General features: G+C 35.8%; 1 protein-coding gene across 1 annotated transcript in view; it reads left to right on the top strand.

Annotated features, from left to right (window-relative positions):
* LOC104402921 (glutathione S-transferase C-terminal domain-containing protein-like) overlaps positions 1-11,563 on the top strand; it is a gene marked incomplete at its 5' end in the record, with an annotated part of 12,219 nt that extends 656 nt beyond the window's left edge. Inside the window, 5 exons of the mRNA XM_010010915.1 lie at positions 182-310; positions 2,814-2,947; positions 4,566-4,596; positions 7,424-7,493; positions 10,895-11,563. Coding sequence (XP_010009217.1) covers positions 182-310; positions 2,814-2,947; positions 4,566-4,596; positions 7,424-7,493; positions 10,895-11,031 — 501 coding nt within the window. The remainder of the gene's footprint in view (positions 1-181; positions 311-2,813; positions 2,948-4,565; positions 4,597-7,423; positions 7,494-10,894) is intronic.
* Between the last annotated feature and the right edge of the window lie 2,198 nt (positions 11,564-13,761).

Below are 13,761 nucleotides of genomic sequence, written 5' to 3'. Positions count from 1 at the left end.
GTGCAATGATTAAATGTTTTCCATAGCTGGGTGTCCTGCTGATCATTTTGGAGATCTTGAGCTCTGCCACAAGTAGTTTTGAGGTTTTCTCAACTTAACTACAAAGTTTTATGCTTGTTGGTCATGTACTTTGATTTCTCAGTGTTATTTTGCCTTACTTTCTCCTGTGTATTTAATCTAGGTCGTGCTCATAGAAAATAAGGAGCTGTCTCTGATCCGTGCTAAGGACAGAAGTGATGAATTAGGTTTAAACAATGTTTGGTTCATTCAAGCAAATTTGGACTATTTTAATGGGACTTTTAATATTGGGGTAAGTGAGTATAATTTTTCCACTTCAAAACTTCAGTGTCTGATAAATTGTTCTTGAAACAACTAGAATATCTGAGATAAGAAAATTCTGTATGTCCTTAACAGACAGGTTTTTTTGACACTATGAGAAGTACCCTTGTTGTATTAATGTGTATTAAGTTAGTTGTACATTTTTTATCTGTTGCGAATTAGCATTGCTCCCATATTATGAGTGAAGAAAGATGTAATGTTTGTATCCTGTTACTTTGACATCAACTTTGCATTACTTGGCTGTTTTCTTGTTTGTTGTCTGCCAGGAACTCAAAAGTAGGTTTTAAAAAAAAGGTGTCGACCACTTCGTTTTTGCTGCACATAACATTTGTGCCCTTATGAATCGTTAGGGTAATGAAGATCAAAGTTCTGAAACAACCTGTTGGACTGCCAAACGAACTGGTACATTGCGCTATTATATGTTGTAGTACAGCCATCAATCACAATAAAGGATTTCAGTCTAAAGGTGAAGGCTACCAAATACTTGCATGCTGTGCGCATTTACATGCTGACACCCAGAGGAGTCTGTGAGATCTTACTTGGTTTTAATACTTCCATAGTACTCACAGGATCTCAGCTAATTTGTGAGAACAAATTGGAAAGTTTAAAGTTTGGTGGGGGGGATATATTTTTTTGAACATGTTGAGTTCTTTCCTTTTTAAGATCACTAAAGTGAACCTTAGATTTCATGAAACATTCTTTTGCCTTCACTTCTGTGTGCACTGGGTTGTTCTGGGAGTTGCAGTTCCAGAGATGTAAGACAGGGCTATGGTCTCACACTGCATTAGCCTAGCTCTGTTGCTCTCTTCAGAGTCAACTTTGTTTCCATCTGTCTACAGATGTATAGATTTGTGAACCAAATACATAATCAGCATTAGGCCTCACTTTATTTTATTTCAGATAAGTTGTTCAATTTGTTAGGATATCCCGAGAAAGCTTTGTCTTGGATTTTATTTGTGATTTTTCACCTATCTAAATTGATTCAGAGAAACCCAAAGAAGTAGTCAGTTGGTCTAAAAGTTCACAGAGGCTCAGCAAAGCTACTGGTTTTATTTGCTGCTGTTTTAAGGTCTCTTTTCCAAACGTGCGAGTAAAGCAAAGCAGAGGTCTTTGTTTTCTTCTTGGATAGATGGCCAAGTACTGTAATTACATTCTGTGATAACCTAATAGCTGTGATATTAAGAATCTATTTCTGACATTAAACGAGTTTTATTTTTGTTGTTAAATTTATATGAACAGAAAACTTTTGTTGTGAAATTATTTTCTTACTAATGCTGTAAAGTTCTGCTTGAGACAAGAATATTTGTTACCATCTGTATGCAGTTACAGTTCAGTTGATTAATGGTCTGCTCAGCTGAGCTTACATCAAGCAGTCTGCAAACAAAAAAGACTTTGTTTTGATCTGTATCTTAGAGCAAAGTTTTTATCTTCCAATTGCTGTACCTGGAAAAACAACTTTGAATCCTGAAATCTGATCTTTGCAGCTTTAAACCTTTTTTCTAAATTTACAGTGAACACAGAACACAATGCAGATTTACAAATCCACACCACTGCATTATGTCCCTAGTTTAATGAAAACAGAGAGCAGCCAGGCCTGCTCTTTGAGCTACTGAGTACATTGAAGGCAGAGAAAATAATGCCTCCATTTCACCTGGTCCTGTTGGTAGCACAGATACTGACAGGAGACTGCTGCTTGCCTTTCCTTGCAACACACTGAGTACAGCGAGAATTTGCCTTTCTGTAGGAGGGCAGGAAGAATTTGGGTGCAATCTTTGCGTTGCCCAAACATGCGTCAGTGTTTATAGGTAGTTGTTGTGACTGAATGGCATTCTAGTTTTAGTTTGAGAGCCCATCACTAAGAAAAAGAAATAAAGTATAAGAAAGAAAAAGAAAGGGAGGACAAGTTGTATTTGATGCTTCATCCTGCCTGATTTTTAGTTTCTAAAGTTTTTACTCAATACCTTACATTCAGATGATCAAAATCTATGTGTAAATGTTGTCCTTTAAATGTGACCGTCAGATGTATCTGTTACTTCTCTTGCTGCTAAGTAGAAATCCAGTTTTGAGAGAGTTCTTTGTATTTCTTAATAGTTTTTGCTTAACAAAAACTTTTGACTTATCACGACAGTAGTTTCTCTTTAATAGTTTTCTGGAGATTTGTTTTTTATTTATTTGATATCATAATGCATTACACCTATTTTTTGAGTGCTTTTGGTGAGTGACTCTTGTTCAGTGTCGATGGTTCCCTTGTTAATGGAATAGGCCATAAATATACCTCAGCATAGATATGAAGGAGAGAAATGAAAAACTGAGGAATTGATGATTGGGCCTTTGTCATAACAGCTTTCATTGCCAAAACTGCCTCATATATTTAAGTAACAATCAACAAAAAGAACTACTGTAGGAGGACTGAATTTAGAATGTCACTATAAAGAATTTGCTTGTTTCTTCATTTTTTGTTTTTAACACTGTAGGTGGCTCTGCATGCGTGTGGCGTGGCAACTGACATGGTGATCGAGCACTGCATCAAGGCACAGGCAGCCTTTGTCATCTCCCCTTGTTGTTATGGCTTCATTCAAAACACAGTGAAGTTTCAATACCCACGAAGGTAAACTAAAGCTAACAAGATAAACTTTAAAATATTAGCTTTAACAAAGGAAGAAAATACTAAAAGGGTATAGAATTAATCAACTGAAGATCATTGCAAGTATCTAGGCAATGTAAGTGATAATGCAGCTGTTTCCTCCTGTTTCTGTTTGCAAACCCATCCTGAAAGTGAGACAGATTGGTAATTCCTGGGTTATCTTTTCTGGATTTATCTATTCATAGTTCAGAAGACTTTTTACTATCAACATAGTAAATGCAGTATGTGGGAATCTATGTAATATGCAGACCTTTTACCTTGAAATAACAAAGTTAATATAAAACTCATGAAAATTACTGTAAGAAGGGGAATTGGCATTTTACTGTTGGAGAAAGATGTTAGCAATCAGCTTAAAGAAGTGGATCTGCTTTATACCACACTTTACTGCTTGTGAAACTCTACTGATTTATTCCCAAGTAGGCAAGCTCTTCTGTATTTCAGTTCATAGTTTTAATACTTTTTCAATGGACATGTTGTCATCTTGAAATCTGCCATGTTGAAGATACTTACGTATCTTAGGCTTGAGAATTTTAATGCCTTTGATATAAAGAAAAATTAAACGGTAAGCATAAAGTGGGAGAAGATAACACACAAGCAGCTTTCTGAGGTGGAGCTAGATGGGGGAAGAGGTTTTTGTGGTTTCCCCAGAACAAGAAACTGAGACTTATTATCTTACAAGGGCTCAACAAATGTAAAAAAACAAAACAAAACAAAACAAAAACTCTTATGCACCCATGTTAAATATTTTGCATATTTTATGTAAGTGTGCACAGAGAGTAAATGTTGTAATTTGCCAGTTTGATAAACTTTGCACTTAACACTGTTTTCTTAGTTAGTTAGATTCTTCTGTCTCTTTATGTGTGCCCCTTTTTGTTTTCTCTTTTGACACAGTAAAACAAGTAAGTATTGATAAAGAAGATGCAATAAAACTGTTCAGCTTTTGTCCAGTTACGTTTTTTAGATCATGAAGGCTGGAAGTGCTCACTATGTTAGAAAATTTTCGTTGCTGTAGGTGCTGTGAGAATGTAAATTCTGGGTTTGTTTCCTAAATTTGAAATCTAATATTGTAAGCCTATGTAGAAAACTATCAACCTTCACTTGAGCTAGATTTTAGGGTTTGTTTTCTCTTCTTTCCTTATTTGATATGATCATAACACTTAATAGCCTGCCCATGTTCCCATATTGCCTGTGTCCTACTCAGCTCTCTTGTAGAGGCACCTTTTATGATACAAACAAAATATATGCATGTCTAGAGATTGTGTACGTTAATGTAAAGTATTTATGTGACAATGTGGAAACGCCAGTAAATCTGTATTAGCATTTATAATAATTTAAAGAGAGATTTTTTTCTTTTCTGAATAATACAGCAGGAGGGGAGAAAAAAGAAAAGACAACGCCAAATATGCTTTTCTGTTTCTAATGAACTGGAACAGTAATGGTTTTTGGGTTTTTTTTTTAATGCGTCTCTGTAGGATACAGATATTTGTTTTGTTTAAAATGTGTTCAAGTATGTAATGATTGCTTCTGTTTTCCACTTCTGCTTTTTTAGATGTTAATTAAATTGGTCTATTTTTTTTTTCAGTCATCAGTTCAAAGAAATTTTGTCCTATAAGGTATGTAAAAGGTGGTGGTGGGGAGAGGATTATGTGCAGTTTCTGCATTTCACTGGATCTCTTCCCAAATAAAAGTTGTTATATTGTAATTGCAAGGAGGAGCATGTGTTACGTGAAATGTTCATTAGTAGTGCAGATGTCATTGTGTTGCATTCTCTCCACCATCCATTTTTTAAAGCTTTTTTCTTCAATAAAATTAAGTAGGTTTCCCACAAAAGAACTTTTTTTATCACTATGTATATGTGAGCCATTCCTAAGATACTTCAACATGTGTCAGTTAATTACAGGATACCTATTTATTCAGGTCTTAAGTACAATTGTATATACTATGGAAATGTCTGATCACTTTTTAGGTAAAATTACTGGTTTTATAAAGTTTTCTGATAAATGTTAGATTTCGCCATCCAATTTATGTCTGGAAGATTGGACATAGTGAGTAGGAAGACCTTATACTTATCAGCAAGAATTTTATTACAGTATTGTTTTAAAATGTTACTTAAAATTGTTTCAAAAATACTCAAATGTGTTTTGACCCTGTGGAGCCAGCGTCTGTGTGCAGGTAGTTGGAGAGAAAAATGGGAGGAAGAATCAATGAGGCATGCAGATCTGACAGAATGAAGATAACAGGTAACAGGGGAGTGAAAAAGAACAAGAGCAGAGAGGTGGACAGCAGACCACGGGTACTGATCTATTAAGCTTTGTCTAGTGCATTTAAACTAGTTAACGATGAGCAACCAGAAGCGTTAATATTAGATCCACTTAATGTGGCATGGAAAGAAAATGTTGACATTTGAGAGTAGCGAGGCTATATAAGGAACTTCACTAGGTTTAAGTGTCAAATCCTAAACAAGGATCTTGATGTTTGCAATACAGAAATGAAATTTGGAGATTCAGAATAGTAATTTGTAACAGAAATATGAGATACACGTTATTTCTGATACCCAGATGATTTCTGGGACATGAGCCATAGCAAAGACGCTCTGTGTAGCAGATTGTCCTTTTTAATCCTCAAGTAAGAGGCCATTTTAAAAATACATAAAATTTCCAGCCATCTTATATAGGGAAGTTCAGTTATCTGGTGGTACACTAATCTTATCTTCATGACAGTCTGGTTTATGTACAGTTTATACGTGGAAATAAATATTCATAGATGGAGATTATAAAAGTGGCACAGGGAATTTGGACCTGCCATTACTTTTTCCCTTGATTAACGTTCTTTCAACACATTTGTATGTTTCTAACACATAAACATGAAGAACTCAGGTTTCACTTCAGAAAAAAGTTTATTTACTTTTATTAAAACATATTAAAAGCAGACCTTTTGACAAGACAGAGGGAAATGGTGGCAATTACAAAGCCAAGATGCCTAGGTTAGGATGGTGTGTATAACCTCATTAAAACTCGGTTAATTTTCTTCTTAATCTGTTAATCCATGGAGGTTTAAAAGACAGGGATTATCAACACTATAGAAATTCCAGCATTTTATTATTTGTGTTGCAGAAGGGCACAGAGGCTGAGGACAAGGTTAATAAATATTGCTGCTCTTAATAACGTATGATTCTGTACAGACGGTCTAGGCTGGTTGGTGCCTCAAATAATCCTAGTTATAAATAACTTTTGTTATACAGCTAGCTATATGCATTTTTATGTTTGATATTAATAAATTGTTACAGGTTATTGGCTAGTAGCCAAAGCTGCCATGTGTTAGCCAGACATTGTCTGTGTCACCTCCCTCCAGTTCCCATTTGAGATTCTTTTATCTTTCATTTTAGTGAGATCTAAAAAGACATCCAGAAGTCTGGCAATTCCAAAACTTTTTTGATGAGAACATTTACTGTAATTCATTAGTTTATATCTGCAAGGAATAAGGTTATGATAGCTGTAGATTTCTACCATGATACATTTTGAGACTTCATTTGTCAGACACTCTCCCTGTAGGAGAATTGGAAAGTAAAACTGAATAACTTTGCACATACAGCTTCGAAAACTTAATAGGAATTGAAGGTGTGGGTGTTCTAGTAAGCAAGTTAACTGTTTATGCACGAACAAAGTTTGGGCAGGTATTGATTATTATCTTTGTTATTTTGTAAGTGCTTTCTTCTTCTTTCTGCCAACAGGGATTGTGGCAACTTAATGACTGTGTCAGGGGAAATGATGTAGTCACAACTTGGGCTCTAGTTTAACTAGAACAGGGATAGTTTGAAAGTGAATTGTGCTCATTTTGATGTAGGAAAATTTCTTGTTCACAGCCAGGTATTTTTTGCCTTCAGGATCAATATTGCCTTAAGGATGTTTTGCATTGATCCTGAACAGATGTATTTGGCAGAGCCTAGGAAGTTTGACCCACAAGGCAATTGATTCTTCTGGGAATTAAAAATCACTGCTTGGGAGACACGTGCAGTAGACCAAATCACCTATTCAAGTATTTTGTCTTGGCTGTTATTGATGCAGAGATGCTGCCACATGCTAAAAGAAGAGTGTGTTGCTCATCAGTAATTGAAGGCAAAATTATTCTACAGAATGTCTTTGAAGAATGCTATCTTGTATACATTGCATCTAATTCAGCTGCTGCTGAGAATTGGAGAAAATTTCGCAAGAATCAAATGCTCATTGGTAGCTATGTGGTCGTGGCTACAAACACTTGATTTACAGATATACTAATAAACCAAAGCAGTATCAAACCTGGGATTTGTACACAGATAATTTTCCTAGAAAAATAGTGTTCAGCATGATACTTTGAACCATTTAATTAGATTTTTTCTTTCTTTATTTGGAAGAGGGAAATGTGACTGGAACAAATTTATTTACTTTTTCGTCTTTTTTCTAGGAGCACATGACCCTTTGCAGATTTGCAGATCAGACAGCTGTTCAGCTTCCACCTGAACGCAGGCTAATTGGTATGAATTTCTACAGTTGTTGTGTAAACTAGCTCTGTAATGATTTTACCGTAATACATAAGGGAAGAAGTAGTACTTTCATGAACAGGACATTAAGTTGCTGTCTTCACACAACTCTTGAAAAATCTGAGTTTCTTCACATTTCATGTCTTGCTGTTCTACACTATGGTATGGAAACACTTCTTTCAGAATGATCAATAAGAGACGGAGGGTTTGCATTTTACTGATCTTTAGTTGCTTCACTTTCCTTCCCTCCTTCCCCTCCCTTCTCCCACCATTCTCTGGCAAGAATGAGGTGTTTGTAAAGTTCAGTAAAGTCCTGCTATTGCCAGTGTATTTTTTATTAAAAGCACAGATCCCTTTGTCCTTCTTGTAATCACTGGTGATAACTCTCTTACAAGGGCAAACATCTAATAGAAACAATAAGGCTAAATTGCAGAGGTTGGTTTAGCTTTGGTCAGAAGGACAGCAGAATACATAGCACTTGAAATATTTGGAATAAGCAAACCCGCTTCTTCATTATGCAGAGTATTCTAGTATTCTTTGACTTACAAAATGGTATAATGTGCTCCTGTCTGGTATTAATGTTCTGATAGAAGCTATAAACTAGCTTCCAGGTCAGAAAAGGCAGAAGGGGCTAGGAACTCTCAGGATATAACTGTGGATTCTTGGCTTACATGAAACACTTAGAAAGTATATTAAAGCAGTAGTAGCAAATAATCATAGAGTTTTTAAAAAGCTTCATTTGAAGAATTCGAAGTTTTTCTTACTGCATAAAAAGAACATAATACAGACATAGATAAGAATACAAATTCTTCTTATAACAAATTTGTTGGCTCTTTTGCTATCATCACAGTATTTGGAAAACATTAGTGTTCAGTTACCAGTGTAGCACCACATTCCTGCTGAAAATTGGAAAAAGACCCAAAATGCTTTTGAAAGATTGTGACTTTCATCTGTTCTCTGTCTCAAACATCAGTTTTTTTCCCCACAAATGTAATTTTTATGTGCTTTGCCCTGAACAAAAACCAAACAGAAATCTTATAATCTTATTCCTTTTCCCTACATCATTGCTTTCTCTGTTTTAAAGAAATGATATTTTTTTCTTTAAGTTCCATATAATACGAATCTGTTTCAGTGAATATCATTCCCATTTCAGTGTTCTGTTTCAGCTTTGAAACTGGTTTTATGGGAATATTGTTGGGATACTTGTAAATAGTTGAAGATCTTGTTTGTTTGTTTCTTTTGTGCAATGCATCATCAGGTATTGAGAAAACTGTGTAGATTTCATTTAATGAAATATTCCTGAACAAGTGGAGGAAGACTGTTTCTATTCTAGTGCAAATGGCAAAACTTTTGAATATTTTAGGCTGGTATTGTAAACTGTATTTTAGTAATTGCCATGGAATTTATGCAGCTCCAGTGAAGTGACAAATCATTTTGATTCATTACCTGTAAGGGCCTAAAGTGTTCAAGTACAGCATTCTGTCTGTGTCTGTTATGGCTGAAACAACACATTTGTCAAAGGAGTTATCACCAATTTCTGTAGTATCTCTGAATGTAAACATATGCATACAGAGCCCAGTTCTGCTACACATGGCAATTCTCTCTTGAGTGAACAAAGTTCTCTTTCCCATTTTCACTGGACACGTGTGCTTTATCCACTACATGCAGCAGTGGGACCTAAGTGCAAACATACTGAATAGTTTTGTGAACATCACTACAGCACACCTGATTTATTCTGTCTGATCACATAACTGCTTTGTGTACTTCACAGTCTTCCTGGGAGCACTGGGGGAGCTGTGGCTTTCCCAACTGCACCTTGATGTGTACATTTTGGTTGATGATGCTGCTGCTGTCAGTGGCAGGAGTGTGTGCATCCTTTTTTGTTCAACCAAATGCAGCAGGTGATTTTCTGTGAAGCCACAAATATAGAAGAATAGTGCCAGAAGTAGTAATTTACAGAGATCTAATAAACTAGTGATTTCTCCCTGCAACATAAAAATCCATACAGTTGAAAAGTTCTTTTTCAGGCCTATTCTTATTATTGTATCTCTAAATTGTCTCTTACCCAATTACTACCCCTCTCAAATTTCAAGCCACCAACAGAACCCAAACAGAGTCCAAATGTCAATGTTGGTAAAGTCAAACTAGGGAATTTCCTATGTAAATAAGGAATTCAGCTGAGAAGGAGAAAATACTTCTGGTCATTGGCTCACTGTGGAAAGACAGAATAGATTGGACTGAGTACTGTAGAGTGTGGTGTGCACCAGCTGATCTGGAATACAAGGATGTTGAGGAGCATATTTGTGCCACCTACTCAAAACTTCTAGAGGCACCACAGCTGCATGTCAGGGCTTGTCATGGTACAGGCACTCACACTCTATATATTCAGGGAAGAGAGGAAGGCAGTTCCAGAGGGTAGTTTGGAATGACAGAATTGTATCCTGATGATAAGCAGAATGAGTACTCCTGTCTCCTCCCTGCATCTTGGACCCCAAATATATTTAACTATACAGTTCTGTCAGGACCAAAAGAGGTAGGATCATAGGCTTTTGAGACTGAAGCAGGACTGTGCCTTGTTTGTGACTTGAGACTGTATGACTGTTAGTGATAAAACATTCCACAAAAGTGCTAAATCTTTCTTGCAAGAGAGTTTCAAACTGATGAAAATACCATCTGACAAATCAGTTCTGTATTTCAGAACATAATAATTATAAGGTGTAAATGTATAAAGACAAATGCCCTCATCAGCTTGTCATGGCTGTATCATTATACAAACTTCTAAACAGAAAAATCTCTGGAATTTGTCCTTCCCATTTTTTTTGCAGGTAAATCTGAGATAAATTTAGTTTTCATTAGTAATTTAGTGTTTTTGTTTATCAGCATTTACATTCATATGTCTCAACTCAATTACACTGCATCACTGTTTGGTATTTTAGTCTTTTATTGATACTCAATAAGCAGAGATTTTCAGATTTTAGATGAATGTGCAGGAGGAAAACAGTTATGGATATAAAGGGAGTAGAAATTTGGCAATTCAGAGAGCTAAGCTGTAAACCAGGCATTTTTTTTCTTTTGTATCTTTTACATTAATGCATGGATTTTTCTGTAAGCTTTTAGAACAGTTAAAAATAATTGTGCCTGTAACATTTCTCCATATAGAGAGTTAATAATTCTCAAGAAATGCTAAATGAGGGTTACAAGTCACAGATGTGATTTAGAACTTTTAATGATTGTCTATTTGAAACAAACCAGATGAAGATAATTTTTAAAGTAAATTTGGAACTTATTTTTTAGATGACTTACTGATGTGTTTTCCTAACATTGAATATTGAAGTGCATGTTTCTGATGGTTTCTATATTTTTAGTTTCCATGTTCTCCTTTGCTCTCGTTTTAGGAAAGCAGTGTATGGGGCTTGTGGATTTGGATCGGGCGTGGGCTGCGGAAGAACAGAACTACTCTGTCCAAGTTATATCTATGGAGCCAGAGAGTTGTTCTCCAAAGAACAATATGCTTGTGGGCATCCCTACTTAGACCGTGAAACTTGCATTTGATTTGAACTTGAACATAAATCTTCAGTGCGTAATGACATCCAGCAGATACAAGCATAGCTGGGAACCAGACACTGGGCCCATTGTGTTCGAGAAAGGAAGCAGCACAGAAAGTCTTAAGAAGTGAAGTGCATGCAGAGCATCACAAATCGTACTTGTAATGTGTCATTAAGCAACTTTTGGTTCTCTTCCTGAGAAGCTTCTCAATCTAATGACTGTGTGTGGAATCATATCCATCTGCAAAGGTTTAAAAAGCAGTTGGTCTTGTTGAAGAGAAGGTGATTTCCTTTTTAGTAAAGCTGTCTTGGCTGCTTCAAAATTGCATTTGTGGTCAAAACTGCATTTGCGTTTATAAGCAGAGCACTCACCAGCCAATAGTGCAGATCATTAGAGGAGCAAAAAATATCAAATTTATGGTGTCAGTGAAGAAGGCTGTGCAACAGGTGGTGGCTTGACTTTGCTAAAGAATTCCATACTTCTGTAAGAAAACTTTTTAATAAAAGTTCACCAGAATACTGTGGGCATTGTTCTGCTTATTGTATTCTAACTTACCAATCTTTTTAAAAAGACTTAAAAATTATCTTTAAATATTACACATGAATTCTGTAACAACACATTTGAAAGTGTGTTTAATTAAAGAAAGCAAACCCCTAATTATCTATTGACCACATAATGAGAGCTAGTAAGGAGGTCAGTGAATGGATTCTTCACTGCTGCCTCTGTCATTTGAGGTGTGTAGCTTCACATTCTTAAGAACTTTTCTGTCAGAAGAAACTTTTAAGGACAGTTCTTGTGTCTATATACATGACCTTCATCGATTTGTGTATTCAGTTTAAAATCTGAACAAGTTCATTTGAAAAGATCATACACCGTCATGATACTGTACAATGAAAATAAATGTTCTGTGCTCTGATTAGTAGGCAGTGTTCTACCCTAATTTAAAATCATCTGTTGACACTAACACAGTGGAAAATAGCTCCTAATGAGATTTTACTGCGTGTTTATGGGTTTGATACATTTATGAATTCTGCCATGGATTAATTTAAATATATCTGAACTTTGGTCATTGTGAACATACCTTAAGTGCATGTGGCAAACAGAATTACAAGCAACATGTATTGGAAGAAGAAAAAACGTTCCTGAAATAATTTATTCTTTGTGAAACTTGTATCTCTAGAAGATCTAATATTTTGGTGTGTTTTACTGTGAAGCCTGAAGGAAACTGCACACTTACTTGGAAGCACAAATGTCAGCAAGTAGGTATGCACTAATACCTTTAGCTCGAGTTCTTTGGTAGATAATGGAGTACTTTTTCTGCAACTTTTTATAGTTACAGGAATTACTGGGGGTTGGAAAAATATATAACAAATAGAGGAGATACGGCAATATGAGTCACCTCCAAGATTTTCTGTCATACTTGCCCAAAGAATTCAGTTTTTAAGATAGCAGTGTGTGAAGTCTGAATATTATTCATGTTAAATTACTTTCTTTAGAACTCCAGATACTATATCTGGAGAGAGAAAATGTCTCTTTGTTGCCTTTTTGTGCTGAAGAAAGAACCCATCAAGGTGAGACACCTGACACAAGCTCTGATGATACTGTATACAGTAAGTATTTTCACAGTGCTGTGCTCCAGGCAATGGGTACCACTATGAGTGTTTTAATTATGGTAATGTTGAATATTTGGCATGGTCTGATAGTGTGCTTTTCAATAGAGCCAAAATTGTGCTCTTACATGCTTCAAAAATTCCACAGTGTCTGTGTTGATAGTCTGTAATAGTTTTGGGGTCTACCAGAAAAGGAGAAGGAATGCATATGGGATGTGACACAGGGAGCAGCATGTGTGCCACTGAATAAAAGGTAACAATGGTTTTTTTAATAGGCAAACCCAGTGTTTTTTGGTAATAGAGGTGGAGAAGGAGCCTTACTTGGACAAGTGCCAAAAAGGTTAGTACAGTCAAAAATAGCTAGTCACACAAGGATCTGAATACCAACCTCTGTTTCATTTGGTTTTGGTTTGGGGTTTTTTGGTGTGTTTTGGGGTTTTTTGTGTTGGTTTTTGCTTGTTTGTTCTGGGGTTTTTTTTCCCTTCCATTTTTTCCCAGTACCTGTTTTCATATTAATTACAGTTTCCTGCAGATGCTGCTTATTTGTAACATAAATAAATTATTTTATGTCTGCTGCCTCACACAGAACAAGGCTTCACAGGAAGAAAAGCTTCATAGAAGCAAGAGAGAAACCCAGCAAACTGGTGCTGTGTTTAGACACATCAAGAGATCCCATTTTTCCTGGATGAGCCGAACTATAGAAAGTGCGTTTGTGACAGACTTTTTATTTCCCATGATCAGAGATATTTTGATGGCATCTCATAATATCCATCATCTTGATATCCTACAGGATAGTGAGTCTGCATCCCATTTGTAATACGGCTTTGTGACCTTGTCACTCTTGGCATCAATGAGCTCAGGTTTCTTCTCAGGAGAACAGAATCTTCCTCTTGTCGAAGGATGGAGTTACCTTACTATGAATAGTAAAACCTGATGTTTTGTTTATTGAAAACTAAAGAAAAGCAGATGAAAAAAGCATAAAAAGGAGGAGTATTTTCAACAGCTGATAATAGCTAAGTTACCACACATTAAATTGCCACTCTGTGCCATGTACATCTCTATAGGAATGTGAGTTCAATTATATTAATTTTTAGGCATGTTAACTT

This window comes from Nestor notabilis, unplaced genomic scaffold (assembly GCF_000696875.1).
Source record: "Nestor notabilis isolate BGI_N333 unplaced genomic scaffold, ASM69687v1 scaffold25723, whole genome shotgun sequence".
Lineage (NCBI taxonomy): Eukaryota > Metazoa > Chordata > Aves > Psittaciformes > Psittacidae > Nestor > Nestor notabilis.
This window is presented reverse-complemented; position numbering and strand designations above follow the sequence as displayed.